The sequence below is a fragment of the Pelophylax lessonae genome, assembly GCF_965119305.1.
Source record: "Pelophylax lessonae genome assembly, chromosome: 1".
Classification (NCBI taxonomy): domain Eukaryota; kingdom Metazoa; phylum Chordata; class Amphibia; order Anura; family Ranidae; genus Pelophylax; species Pelophylax lessonae.
Genome location: NC_138768.1, coordinates 514,966,764 through 514,982,125, shown reverse-complemented (window position 1 = coordinate 514,982,125; position 15,362 = coordinate 514,966,764). Strand labels below are relative to the sequence as shown.

Sequence of the window (15,362 nt, the reverse complement as noted above, 5' to 3'; positions counted from 1 at the left end):
GCAGTCTGAGTTGGCGGCGTTGTCCTGTCCGACTTTTTTGGTGGTCCGCAGGGATAAAGTGGTCCTCCGACCTAATCTGTCCTTTCTTCCTAAGATGGTGTCGGATTTTCACCTGAATGAAGACATTGTGTTGCCTTCCTTCTGTCCTAAGCCTACACATCACAAGGAAGTTGGTTTGCACTCTCTGGATGTGGTTCGGGCAATAAAGGTTTAGCCGACGGTTACTGAGTCCTTGAGGAAGTCGGACACTTTGTCCTTCCGGAAGGTCCTCGCAAAGGTTTGGCTGTGTCAGCTGCTATCATTTCAAGATGGATCAGGCAGACGGTTGTTCAGGCTTATTCGATCAAGGGTCAGGTTCCTCCTTTCCCTGTGAAGGCACATTCTACTAGAGCGCTGAGTGCCTCTTGGGCTTTTCGCCATCAGGCCTCTGTTGTACAAGTTTGTAAGGCTGCGACTTGGTCGCCTGTGCACACCTTTACCAAATTTTACATGGTGGATTTGTTGGCTTCTTCAGATGCCTCTTTTGGCCCCAAGGTTTTACAGACTGCTTTTCCATAAGAGAATTTTTGTTGTACTGCTCTTCAAGGTCTTGTATCTGGGTGAGCTCCATGTTGCCCGGTTGGCTACGTTTAGCCTTTTGGAGTTGACGTTAATGTCTGGTTGCGTTTTCCCACCCCTCATGCCTATACTGCTTTGGGACGTCCCACTCAGGTTATGGAGATGAGGCTGCATCTGTCGAAGGACGATAGAGAAAATAAGATTTTTGTAAGATCTTACTGTAAAATCTTTTTCTCGGATGTCCATCGACAGACGCAGCACCCGCCCCTCTGTTTTGTGGTTGGTTCTGTTTTCACTGCTTTTAAACTAAACTGATGTGCTGGGTTGTGCAGTGGGAGTTTATGCCTGGAGGGACAGCCCCCTGGGCGTGTGTATTCAAATTTTCCTGCATAGACTACTCCTGATGGGAGGAACATAAACCCACTCAGCTCATGGAGATGAGGCTGCGTCTGTCAATGGACATCAGAAAAAGATTTTTCGGTAAGATCTTAAAATCTTTTTTTTTTTTCTTGTATAAAAAATAGCAAACATGTTATACTTCGCTCCTCTGTGCAATTAATTTTGCACCGAGCAGCCCATATCCTCCTCTTATCGGGTCCCTCTTTGGCACTCCTTGCCCTTCCCTCCTGTTGAGTGCCCCCGCAGCAAACCGCTTGCTATGGGGGGAGCTGAGCTGCAGCTCTATGTGTCCATTCAGACATGGCCCCGCAACTCAGCCCACCTTCTCTCGCTCCTCATTGGCTTACTGCCAATGTTGCCCACTGCTGTGTCTGAGGCAGAGTCCCAGACAGCCACGGCTCTTGTGCAACATCTCTGGATTGAGATGGGCTCAGGTAAGTATTAGAGGGGCTGCTGCACACAGAAGGTTTTTCGTATTAATGTGTAGACTGCATCAAGATAAAAAAACCACCTGTCTTTACAACCACTTTAAATTGGTTTGCAGTAAAAATGAAAACTAATCTCATCCTCCACTTGTGGCAGAACACAAAATGCTATAACTTAAAAGTTGAGCAATTTGTCACTCTGTCACATGATCTCAGAAATCTCAATCGATTGTGTTGACACACACTATACGGGCAGGTTGTGCTATTGTCGTCATCCGAAAGAAAACCAATGCTGTGGCATGATGCGCAGCAGTTGCTGCAGTGCTTGCATATAGACAAGAAGTGGGTATAGGAGAATAGCAGTGCTGACGTGCAACAAAGAATACAAGTTAAAGCTGTAGTAAACCTCCAGAAAAAAAAATTGGGCCCCCTGCAGGTTTAATTTATAATATACTAGTATGCACTACATACTAGCACATTATGACAGACTTACCTGGACATGAAGTTCTCCATTGCAGCACTGTCAGGGCTCCCCAGCGCTTCCATCTCTACCCAGTCTTCCATCTCGGTTCACGGACTCCAGCTCTATGAATGGCTGGGGCCATGCATGTTTGTGGGAGCTCGTGCACAAAGCTTTTAAGGTATGACATGGGTATGCTGTCCCTTCAGAGTGCATGTGCCGGGGACATCACCAGCTGCATGCTGTGTGAATATCTCTAAAATAGTGCAAGTTTAGGAAATATTCTGTACTTTATTATAGGCTTACCTGTAGGTTAGAAAGTGGACTTTACTTCCACTTTATGTTTCAATGTTTTTATTGAAGTTTTGGAAAGAAAGTTTTAACAGTGCACAAGGAGCCAACATGGCTCAATTACTTCTTATGTATACAGTAAATATCTCAGAAAACAGGAGATACAATGGTGCCAATGCAAAATAAAACACAAAATCAAAAATGAGTAGTCAATAAGACTGTAACCTAAAATGTAAACTGAAGTTAGGCATCCAACCATCAGTGTGGAAGCATAGCGACACATGGACAGACAGTGCCCCCGCCATTACACACCACAGGACCGACGGTCCGGGTCCGACCCCCCAATGGCGCCCCTACGGGAACTTACTGCGCCCTTCTGGGGGGGACGACCCCCAACCCCGGCCCCAATACCAAGCTTTACTTCCACTTTAAAGTATTTTTATGGCAATTCTTAGATGTACTTTGCCTTATCAAAGTAAATATCAGTAAGGTAGAGTTTACCTTCTAATGTAAAAAAAAGTGCCTGCAAACAAAGCTTTACTGTAAATACAGCCATAGGTCTTGTGTTTCTAGTCACTGGCCTACAACAAATGTTGCAGAGCCCAATGTCCCCACTGCCAGACATCATTATGCAAATGCTGACTAACCCACCATCACAGACTGGTACTCAAGAGAACATATAGCTACTGCCGCCTGACATGGGGATCTTGAGCTAGATCTAGGAAGATTTTTTTTGCTCCTGCTGGCCAGGTTACCAATGAATACTCCGTAAAATAGTGACTAGGTGGCTGAAGGTGTGATTGCCATCATCCCTGAATAAATCATAAAGCACATACTGAATCCTCAAAGTGGGGGATTTTGAAGGCAATCCAAACAAATTTATATAAAAATAGAAATTTTGTTAATAAAATATATTTTGGAAAAAGACGAACCACTGTCAAATGATAAAAGCACACTATATATACTTGTACAATGTTAGCATAGATAAAGTAGTTACAAATTAACTCAAATGACAAAAATGGCGATCCCGAGCTTGCTGAGAAACAGCTGGGATGTAGTTATAGAAGGGGAAAATCAACGCTTTTCGATATATAGAGTAATATCAATTCTTCAGGGATTTATTTTGTCATTTCGGTAAGATAATAGTATATTTCAAATAAAGTACTGCACAGATGTATGTATCTTTGCCATTTTGAATGAACCACAGAAAACCGGCCTACATTTTTGGTGGGACTATTTTAGTAGAATGCATCCATAAGAGAGAGACCTCCCAGCCATAACCAAACATTGCAGAAAGGATCACTGGAGATGGTTCCATTCCGAAACCCAATTAATAATGAAAAGGGGGGCTAGGACAAGTGTACAAAAACAAATTTAGTGCTCCAAGTTCAGTAAGTATTGGACACCCCCATTGTGCTTATTGCCTGTTTAGCCTGCATTAGAAGCTTAACTTTGCTTTTTGGCATGTAGGTATTTGTATACTTGGCTTAGCCCAAGCTACCCTTTTCATTATTCATTGGGTTTCGGAATGGAACTCTATCTCCAGTGATACTTTTTGCAACATTTGGTTATGGCTGGGAGGTCTTTCTCTTATGGATGGATTCATACTAAATGGTCTCACCGAAAATGTAAACCGGTTTTCTGTGGTTCATTCAAAATGGCAAAGATACATACATCTGTGTAGTACATTATTTGAAATATACTCTTATCTTACCGAAATGAGAAATCCCTGAAGAAGAATTGGTATTACTCTATATATCAAAACGCGTTGTAATTTTCCTTGCTGTAACTACCGTATTTTCCGGCTTCTAAGACGACCCCCCTAATTTTCAAGTTAAAACATAGGTTTTGGGCTATACTCGCAGTATAAGACTACCCCCCTTCCGAAGCAAGGCAACACCATTGAAAAACATCAGATTTCTCATAGATCTCCAAGGTACCCCAAGTACTGTAATACATGCAATCTCTCATAATATTTCCAAGGTACCCTAAGTATAAGTATTACCAGTAGATGTAATCTCAAGACGCTGGCTGTGCAGGAATCCTGTACCGGTATACCGTATGTACCGTAGCTTCAGCTACATACAGTATACTGCGCTGAGCCAATCACAGTAAGCAATGTATTCTATTATTGAATGCAAAGCCTGCTCGGATTGGCAGAGAGGCGGGCTGATGTTACTCTGCCAATCCGAGCAGGCTTTGCATTCAATAATAGAATACATTGCTCTCCCTGATTGGCTCAGCGCGGTACACTGTATGTAGCCGAAGCTACAGTAAATACGATAAACCGGTTACCTTATGACACACCTCTGCTGCACATACTGACTGTTGTTGCATTTTACAGCATTTCTTTCCTGTTCATAGTGTCCAGCATTCTTGGCCTCCAGCATTCCTCTACTGCACACATTGCCTGCCTTCCACACATCTCTCCTGCACACACTCTGTCTCTACTTATACCCTCCACACTGCTATCTTGTGGGCGTTGCCCACCCTCACTCTCCGGACCTCATTTACCTAAAATTCTGCTCTCTAGCTGTACCCTCCTCATTCTTCTTCCACACTCACTGTTCTACAGTTAAAGCCTCAGCAACACGCTTCTGCACATATTGTCTGCTGCAATATCCTCTAGGACTCCTATAATGTGCATTCTTTCTGCGAAAATCACTACTTCAAGAATGCTGGGGACTGTTGTTTACTCACTTTTATACTGCTTATTCCTTTTTTGATCCTCTGTCTGTGGTTTTACTGGAAAAGGAGTAACTCTGATTTTCTTTTTCTCTTCTATTAGTGGAAAGGCACCACTCACCCCTTGAAATTGAACACCCGCCCATCAACAGGTCTCCTTCGCCATATTTTGCAGCAAGTCTACAACCACTCTGTTACTGACCCAGAGAAGCTTAATAATTATGAGCCTTTTTCCCCTGAAGTGTATGGCGAGACGTCTTTCGACTTGGTAGCTCAAATGATTGATGAAATAAAGATGACAGAAGATGATCTCTTTGTTGACTTGGGGAGTGGTAAGTTCTCAAGTCTATTGTGTACTGTACACAAACACTTTTTAGTGTAGCATGTATGTAGATGACCCCAATTCCAAAAAAGTCAGGACACTGTGTAAAATCTGCATAAAAACTGCAGTGATTTGCAAATCTCATAAACCCACATTCCCAATGGTGAAAAGATCTGGCACCTAGACTCTTCTACTACAAAGCTATACTGTTGTCATAGATTAACTTTACCGTTTAGCATTGTCCTGCTGAAAAATGCAAGGCCTTCCCTGAAAAAAACACCATCTGGATATATCTTTTAACATTGATGGTTCCTTTTCAGATGTGCAAGTTGCCCATTTCATATGCACTAATGCACCCCAATAGCATCAGAGATGCAGGCTTTTGAACTTAGCGTTGATAACAAGCCGGAAGGTACCTCTTCTCTTTATTCCTGGAGGATGCGACACCAGTGAGTTCCAAAAAGAATGTCAACTTTCATTTAGTCTGACCACAGAACAGTTTTTCACTTTGCAACAGAACATTTTAAATGTGCTTTGACCCATGAAAGACTGTGGCATTTCTGGATCAAGTTCAGATATGACTTTTTTGCACTATAGAGCTTTACCTTGCATTTAGGGATGGCACGGTGAACTGTGTAAAGACAGTAATTTTTGGAAGTATTTCTGAGCCCATGTAGTGATGTCCATCACAGACTTATGCCTGTTTTTTAGGTCAGTGCCATCTGAGGTGATTAGACACTCAATATTGCATTTCAGCCTTGTCCCTTGTTCTCACAGATTTCTCCAGATTCTTGGAATCTTTTGATATTGTGTACTGTAAATGATATATTTAAATTAAGTGCCCTACTTCTCTTTTTATGACTGCTCTACAGACTTTTGCTTCCATGATCTCCCAGCATCTTTGATTCACTGATATCCACTAGTTAGCCACATTCTAGGTTGGGTGTCCCTCTTTCCCATCCTGAAACGTCTTTGGATTCGCTAAACGCCTAGCCCTTAATACCCTACAGGTATTGGTTCCGCTTTGTATGTCCTCCTTTTATACTTTCAGCTCTCACACTCCCTTGCTTCTCATTATTGTCCACTTCAAACCTCTGTGTCCCTTTGGGGCCCTTTTTAAGTGCTGTAAGAGCCCTCCCTTTGTGTTCTTGTAGTTTACTCCATTAACAGGTTCTATGTAAAAACAACTTTTTTTTGTCCTTTGCCCCTGGCAGCTGTAGTTCTGCCTTGTCTCTCCCTGTCTCCCTTCTTGGGAGCCACCCTTTTTTTCATGTGGACAAAGTATCCTGGAAACCAGTCCTTGCTTCCCTGGTGCTCCTTTTTATTACCTTTTGTAGTGGGCATTTAATTCTCCCTCCCTGTTTCCTGCCTTGAAGACATGTTAACTTTTTTTTTACCTTGCCTTATAGGTGGCGGTTAGGACTGTTATCTATGGCTAGTCTTCCCTTGTGAATTGGCCTTTCTTCTGTTTTCCTACAGGGGGTTCCTCTATGGTTTTCCTTTCCCCTTTTCTACTCGAGCCAATTTCAGAGGTGTTTGGGATTTTGAGCGTTATGAGCATGAAGCAACCGCTTCCACCCAACCCCCCATTTTGTTGTCATTGTCATTTATTTCAGGTGACAATTTGGCCTCTTCTGATGTGTGCTTCGACTGCAAGGTGCTTTTGTTGTCAATTGTCTATTAGGACTGACCCTTCTGAATTTTCATTCGGTTGGGTTTTTTTTCCTTCCCCCTACCCTTTGACTTACTGCTTGGGGCTGTCCATGATCTAAGAATCAATTCATGTGTACTGTATAAGAAGATATACATTATGATGTTAAATTTCATATCTTAGAGTATAGTACAGAACACAGATCCCTCTCCTTTTCTCTGTAATCTTATTACTTGCTAACAAAAAAAGCAGCCTTAGAGTGGATGGGGTCATATGGATACTCTGGAAGGCAATGCCAGCAAAGCTTTTGCCAGTGTCCAGTCACCTGAAGGTAGCGGTATAATATAACCCATGGTCTAAGATTTAAATTGTGTCCTATACTATACTCCATGGGTGTCCAACCTTTTGGCTTTTCTGGGCCACATTGAGTGTAGAGAAATTTTCTTGGGCCGCATATAAAATATATACTATAGTTAAGGTATACAAGTAATAAAATGCCGCTGCACCCCCCGCACTAATTTAACACAACTAGAGGATGATCAAATGAAATGCAATCAGTATACAGAGGTTTACTTCTTCTGAGAGATCTTAAAGGAACGCTCTAATCACCATCACCACTTTAGTGATTTGCAGTGGTCTAGGTGGTAGGAGTCAGAAACACTGCACATGCTCGCCTCCCCTCCCCTCCGAGGCAGCCTCTGCCTACCGTTAATAGGAAGCCGCTGTGGCCATGCCCCCGACCCGACTTCCTTCCTCCCCAGCAAAAAAAAAAAATTGTCAGGGGGCAGTGGGCCGCATTGCCTGGGGTCCCGGGCCACAGGTTGGACATGCCTGCTATACTCAAACATGTTAATTTACAGGTACGTCAAATGTTTGTTTAAGAAATTACATCGCGGATATTACTCGATGCATTGAGTCGTTAATTCTTTCAAGAGTCAAATCATTTCTTTAAAAGATCGCTCCTCCTCAGTGAAGGCTTTTGTACATAGTGTTGCTCACATTATACACCCTGCATTTTCCTCAGTGATACAGTGGGATTTCAACCTGATTCTTTCAGTTCTTTGGGGATTATCTTTCTGCTCTCATTCATAGGGTTGCTTCCCTCATTGCCATCACTTCTGTCAGGAATTTTTGAGTTGACAGATTTAACCTGTAAAGAACCATTTATAATTGTACTACAGAAAAAGTTGTCTTTAAAACCCAAGAACTCTGTTCTTCCTAAGGTGGTTTCTTCTTTTCACCTTAACTAGGTTATGTATGTTGTGTTTTGAGTATGTCTTTGTTTAGTCAGTCTGATTCTCAGGTTGTCATTCCATAAAGGTCTTCATAGGAAACAACTTGAGTTATCATTCCAGTATCGCCGAGTGGATTCAGCAACTCCTCATTGAAAAATCTTTCACTCATCAAAGTTCACTTCTCCAGATCAGTTAGCACTCCTTGGGATTTTCAGCTTCAGGCATCTGATTTCCGAATGTTCAGGCCTTCGCTAATATTTGGCTTCTGTCGTAGGGTTTTTCAGAAGGCTTTGTAGGTTCTGTTGAGTGACCTTGGTTAACCTATGGGTTTTCTTGGACCTTTTAGCTGTTACCAACCTCTCAGCTCATACTATTCTTTACATGACTGATTTGTGCTTGACCAGGAAGCACTCAAAATATTTCACATATGCAATGCCATTAATTGTTAATGGCAACCCAGAAGCACCAAGTCTGAGGTATGTTTATGCACTTGCAAGAGCACGCCAACAAAAATGTACCTGGATTTACCTCATCCTTTGTCTTTTACTGTACAATTTTTACAAAATTGGATTTATTTTTTTCTTGCCCTACATTTTTCCTTTTTTTTTTTTTTTTTAATTGAATTACTTTAGGGATTGGTGTACCTCTCCACTTTTCAGCCACCTGATTAATTTTACAGTATTAAAAGGTGCTTCCCCCCCCCCCCCAACCTTCTCAGCATTTCTTCTCTTCAGGGGTTAAGAACTGACATTCTATGCTTAATACTGTGGCCAGGGAAGCGGCTAATGAAGCACAATTGGCTTGATTAGCTACATTGGAGAACAGCGGAGACATTGAGAGTGCAATAGAGACCCACTTATGTCCTCTGTAACAGAACCTGTCACCTGCCCATGCTATCACATAGGATAGTTGTAAACCCATTTGTGTTAGCAATAGTTAAAACTAAATTAAAAAAAAAATGAGAGAAGTGTTAAAAAGAAGAAAAAATTGTAATCAATAAAAATTTAAAAGAAACCCTTGCTGCCCCATTCGTACATGAAAATAAAATCATGTGAAGGCCACGTAAGTACGTAAGTAAATTACATTTTTCACGCCTGTCGGAAAGCAGAATTTCTGAGGTCATAATTATGAAAACCGAAGTTCACCTTTTTGACATAATACATGTAACATCCGTATTGAGGGTGTAACATGTTGAGCATGCATCCCCTCTCCCCCCCACTACCAACCACCCCACCCTTCCGTGACAGCAGGTGAGGAGAGGATCCCCTCGCACCGGCTGTCACAATTTGAGGACAGCAGGACCTTGCCGGGCTCCACCTACACGGTCATGTCATCTATTTAGTTTCCTTTGAATAAACTACAAGTACTGTCACCGCAGGTATATTCCTGACCATTTTTTAAAATCTAGTTTACGACTGATGAGATATCATTCAGCACATTACAGACAGGGTCATTTTGACAAACACCGCTTTCAACCTCTCTGGTAAACAAGAACTATGTAGGTTTTCTTACCTTTACCTTCAAAACTGAAAGTACATTTGCATACAGTTTTGTATACTTGGCTATAAACTCATTAAATTTGCATAGCAAAGTGTTGTTGTCATTTATATACATTTACTACTTGTTTATCTTGCTTCCACAGTTCAAGAGGCACTGGTGTTGTAGCCAGTGCCTCCCTGCTTTCTCCTGGAAAGGCTACCTCACCAGTGCTTTCCAGGGAAATCTTGTAATAGCTCTTACGAAGTACAAAAAGAAGTGCACATGAGATCTGGTGATTCTCATCAGCCCAAAAAGCTAGGAAGAGGCTAGCCACCAATGCTGTAATACATAAAAATGACAGTACAGGCTTAACTGGCATGGGGAACAATGACATTTGGGAGCATTATCAGTTGAGGCAAGTGGCAGCTTCGGGCTATATGGTTATAGTTGGGTTATGTTGACTCCTGAAACAGAGCCTTGAAAAAGTATTCATCCCTTAAAATTTTCCACATTTTGTTGTGTTACAACCAAATGTGTTTAATTTATTTTTGTTTTCTTTGTGTGATTAACAGGAAGTGGCACCTAATTAGGAGGTGGAAGGAAAATGATGAATGGTTTTTGATTTTTTTTTTTTTTTTTTTTTTTTTACAAATATCTGAAAAGTGTGGCATGCATTTGTATTCAGCCCCCTTTACTCTGATACCCCCAACTAAAATCTAATGGAACCAATTGCCTTCAGAAGTCACATAATTAGTAAATAGAGTCCAGTCCACCTTTTGTGTAATTTACTCTCAGTATAAATATAGCTTTTCTGTGAAGCCCTCAGAGGTTTGTTAGAGAACATTAGTGAACAAACCACATCATGAAGGCCAGGGAACACACCCAATAGATCAGATCAGGGATAAAGTTGTGCAGAAGTTTATAGCAGAGTTAGGTTATAAAAAAATATCCCAAGCTTTGAACATCTCATGGAGCACTGTTCAATCAATCATTTGAAAATGGAAAGATTATGGCACAACTGCAAACTTGGCAAGACATGGCCATCCACCACTGACAGGCCGGGCAAGGAGAGCATTAATCGGAGAAGCAACCAAGAGGCCCACGATAACTCTGGAAGAGCTGCAGAGATCCACAACTCAGGTGGGAGAATCTGTCCACAGGACAACTTATCGTCGTGCACTCCACAAATCTGGCCTTTATGGAAACGTGGCAAGAAGAAAGCCATTGTTAAACGAAAGCCATAAGTAGTCCCGTTTGCAGTTAGCGAGAAGCCATGTGGGGTACACAGTAAACATGTGGAAGAAGGTGCTCTGGGCAGATGAGACCAAAATTTGACCTTAAGCCCCGGTTCACACTATTGCGAGGACAGACATTGCATGTGATTCGGAGCGCACTGCTCTGAAAATCACATGCGATGTCTGTGCGATGTGAATTCGCATCTGAATCGGACAGAACACGCACAGGACCCTTTTTGGTCCACAGCAGAATTGGATCACATGGTGGTTCAGACCACTGTGATCCGATTCATGTCCGAACTGTCAGTTCGCATTGCGATATGAGAACTGATCTGGGGGTGTCGTTAACTTTGTATTCACACCCCCAGCGATTTGTATATGGCAGTGTGAACTGCCTGCAATTTGAATGCAATGCGGGAACCCGCAGTGGATTCGCAGGGTTCCCGCATCGCATATATGTGAACCAAGCCTTATGGCCTAAAAGCAAAATGCTGTGTGGCGGACAACTAACACTTCACATCACCCTGAACACACCATCACCACTACCAAACACGAGGGTGGCAGCATCATGTTGTGGGAATGCTTTTCTTTAGCAGGGACTGGAATGCTGGTCAGAGTCGAAGGAAATTTGGAAGGAGCCAAATACAGGGCAATCTTAGAAGAAAACCTGTTGGGGTCAGCAAAAGACGTGAAACGGGTGGAGTTTTTAGGATACAAATACATACCACGCTTTTCAGATAATTATTTGTAAAACATTTTGGGACCCATTTATCAATTTCCTTCCACTTCACAATTATTTACCACTTTGTGTTGGTCTAGACTCTAGAACACAATACTACATTTACTTTTTTGGTTGTAACATGACCAAATATGGAAAATTTCAAGGTGTATGAGTACTTTTTTAAGGCACTGTATTTCTCAAAGTAGAACTATAGGCAAAATGTTTTTTCATTTTGGACAGAGTAAGGGAGGGTTTTAACTCCTGTCAGATTTTTTTTTCCCATAGCCAAACAGGAAGTGAGAGGAAATCGCTGCAAATTGAGTGAATTCCTTGGGAACCACCAGGTCCTCGGAACTGAAGGATTTCCCCTCTATTACTTTTCTGGGGACAACCCAAAATTTTAGATTTTTTTTTTTTCCTTTTACTTTCACTTTTAATGGTTAACAGTAAAAAAAAGAGAGGGGGAATCTCCCTAACAGGGACACCGACAGCAATAAAACCTGACAGGTATTCTAATCCCTCCACACTTTATCCAAAACTAAAAACAATAGTTTCTCTATTGTTCATTGACAGACGCAGCTTCATATCTTCTTAGCCATTGGGTTATGCTCCTCCCATCAGGAATAGGACATTAGGCAGGAATAGGCTTTCACTACGCCTGTTTCTGGTGGGGTCCAAATGCCAATGCCTTTGTCAGCTGACCCCCCTGGCGCGCCGTGGGGGGCCGCCTTTTTACTGTATACTTGCCCTCCGTTAATGTCCGAATCCCTAATTTTAATGTATGAGCAGCCATTTTCTAAATCTTCCCCATAGTAATGCATGTGGTGGCCATTTTCTTGTGGTCCACGGTGCTGGATAGCATAGGCAAAGGCATCAGACACTCTAGGCATGACCCAGGTGCTTTCACTTCCTGTGTCAGATAGTTTTTCTGCTGTACAAATCATTCTTGCATGCCTCCTGATCGGTTTGGTAACGTTTTTTGGGATCTCTTGTGGGTTTCCTCACACACACTGTTAGGCTAGGACTTGCTGTGTACACCTAGTGCAGCGATGGGATCGCGTTTTTGCAACTTTTTTAAAGTGACACTACATCTTTTTAGGTTTAGTGAACATGGAGTCCTAGGACAAAATTTCACCTACATACCCCCTCAGTGCGACTGCGGAACCTTCTGAGTCGCAGCCCCTGTCAGCTCTTACAGCAGTTTTGGAAAGCCTAGTGTCAAAAGTAGTTTTAGTGTTAAAAATAACATTAGCCTTAAGCGCCTTTTGCCTTTGCCCCCCTCTGTTGTATCTTCAGATTCAGAGGCAGATGTGGCCGCCGCAGATGCACCCTACCCTGGTGGCTCTGTGTCATCGCATTCTGAAGGCGAATAGGACCCGTCCTCCGCCGCTGCACAGGAAAGCACATTGGTGGAAGCACTTGGTTTCAGTGCGAGAACCTTAAAAAATGGCTGAGTCTACAGTATTAGGAACGTAGGTGTCTTTCGGCACCCGAAAATCCCAGAAGTCGGGCAAAGTGTTCCCCTGTCCGGAACTTTGTCAATGAACAGTGGGGGTGCATCAAGCACGTTAGTGGAGCCCAAGCGTTTTAAACACCGTTATCCCTTCGCGGATAAGGTCTTCACTCGGTGGACCATGCCACCAAAGGTGGATCATCCAGTTTCCAGACTGAATAAGTCTACTGTGGTCCCTGTGGAAGAATCCCAGGCCTTTACGGACCCCGTTGATAGACGGATTGAGTCTCTGTCCCGCCATTTACATGTGATAGTGGGCTATTTATTGAAACCAATCTTTGTGACAACCCTGGTGTCGCAGACAGTCACTGAATGGGTAAAGTTACTAAAAGGTGTCTTGGAAATGGAACAGCTCTCCCCGGGGCTTATTGAGTTCTTTGATCAAATGGCTCAAGCTCTTCTGTATATATGCGATGCGTCGCTGAATGCAACTCCGCTGGTAGCCGGAGTGTCCGCGGTGGGGATAGCTATTAGACGCATGGTGTGACCAAAAAGTCTACTGACCAGGCTTCCTAAAAGGCTCTTTCTGACCTTCCCTTTATAGGGGACAGGTTGTTTGACTCCTCCCTGGATGAGTTGATCAAAGGCCTTACGGGTGGGAAGAGTACTCTTCTCCCTAAACCCTCTTAAGGGCAAGGCACCACGTGCTAGACTGCTCATAGGTGGCTTTTTTGTACCTCCCGGTCCCAAGAAAAAGGAAAGCCATTCCCCAAATCCTCGTCTGCATGAAGGAGCACCCTCACCTGATTCTGGGGTGGGGGGGACGTCTTCGCTTCTTTCTGGAACCATGGACTTCCTTGTTTCAGATCAAATGGGTTCACAAACTGATTCGATCAGGTTACAAGATCGAATTCCGGTCTTGACCGTCGGTCAGGTTCTTCCCATCAAATCTGTGCATATCTCCAGACCGTTTAAGGCATCTCAGAGAGAGGCGGTACCAGATCTGCTGTCCCAAAGAGTGATTGTGCCGGTTTTTTCTCAGGAACATTTTCAAGGGTTTTATTCAAACCTGTTTACTGTGCACAGGAAGGAAGGCAAAGTGCGTCCAATCCTGGACCTGAATTCTTTGAATCGCTTTGTGGGTACATAGGTTTCAAATGGAGTCCCTTCACACGGTAGTGGCATCCCTACACCAGGGAAACTTTTTGGCCTCTAAAAAGGACGCATATCTACACATCCTGATCTACGCTGGACACCAGCGTTTTCTCCGCTTTGCTATAGGAGAGGAGCATTATCAATTTGCGGCATTACCCTTTGATCTCTCCTCTGCCCCCAGGGTCTTCACCAAGGGGCTGGCTACGGTGTTGGCATTAATGTGCCAACGGGTTATTTCGGTACTGGGTTACCTGGACGATCGCCTATTGAGGATGGACTCTCACTCAGCCCTGTTCGATGACTTGACTGTCACTGTCTGAACACTGCAAGAGTTTGGTTGGAACCTCAATTTAAAAAAAATCCACCCTGATACCTTCAATGAGACTGGATTATCTGGACCTGACTCTGGACTCCGCTTTGGTAAGGGTCTTTCTTCTCCCAGGACAAGTTGCAAAATTGCAGGGGGAGATCCGGTGGTTATTGGCAAACAATCTGTTCTCTCTGCGGACTTGCCTTGGGTCTGATGGTATCAATCTTCGAGGCGGTTCTGTTTGCTCAGTTCCACATGAGACCCTTACAAAAGGAGATTCTCGTAAAATGGAACAAGGATCCAAAATCTTTGGTTACATTGATTCGGTTGAGTCGCAACACAAAGTCTGATCTTCTGTGATGGCTTCACTTCGTCAAGGCAAGTCCTTCCTGCCGTTGTTTTGGACGGTGGTTTCCACGGGTGCCAGCCTTTCATGCTGGGGAAACTCTGTGCCCAGGGATCCTGGACGGTGGAAGAGTCCAAGCTGCTGATAAATATCTTGTAGCTCAGAGTGATAAAGCTTTGCCTGAGTCATTGGACGGCTCCTCTGCAAGGTTGCCCGGTCCAGATTTAATCGGACAATGCCACGGCCGCGGCGTACATCAATCATTAAGGGGGTACCAAGAGTGTCTTGGCGGCCCGGAAGGTGGCCAAGATTTTGGATTGGGCGGAAAAGTTTGTCCCAGCTCTTTCTGCTTTGCATATCCCAGGGATAGAGAACTGGCAGGCGGATTACATGAGTCGTCAGGTGTTGGATCAGGGGGAGTGGTCCCTGCACCCGGAGGTGTTTCACCTCCTGTGTGTCCGGTGACGGACACCCGATGTTGACTTGTTTGCTTCTCGACTCAACACGAAGGTTCAGAGGTTTGTGGCCAAGTTGAGGGATCCTCTGGCCAACGCCAGACGCCCGGTGGCTCCTTGTGGTCAAACTCCTGCCGAAACTGTTGCACAGAATAGAGGTGGAAGGGATTCTGGTCATTCTA

General features: G+C 43.6%; 1 protein-coding gene across 2 annotated transcripts in view; it reads left to right on the top strand.

Moving 5' to 3' along the window:
- Nucleotides 1-15,362, top strand: part of DOT1L (DOT1 like histone lysine methyltransferase) — a 352,682-nt gene that overhangs the window by 107,358 nt on the left and 229,962 nt on the right. For both annotated transcript variants that reach the window (XM_082247290.1, XM_082247289.1), the window contains exon 5: nt 4,922-5,150. In XM_082247290.1, coding sequence (XP_082103416.1) covers nt 4,922-5,150 — 229 coding nt within the window. The remainder of the gene's footprint in view (nt 1-4,921; nt 5,151-15,362) is intronic.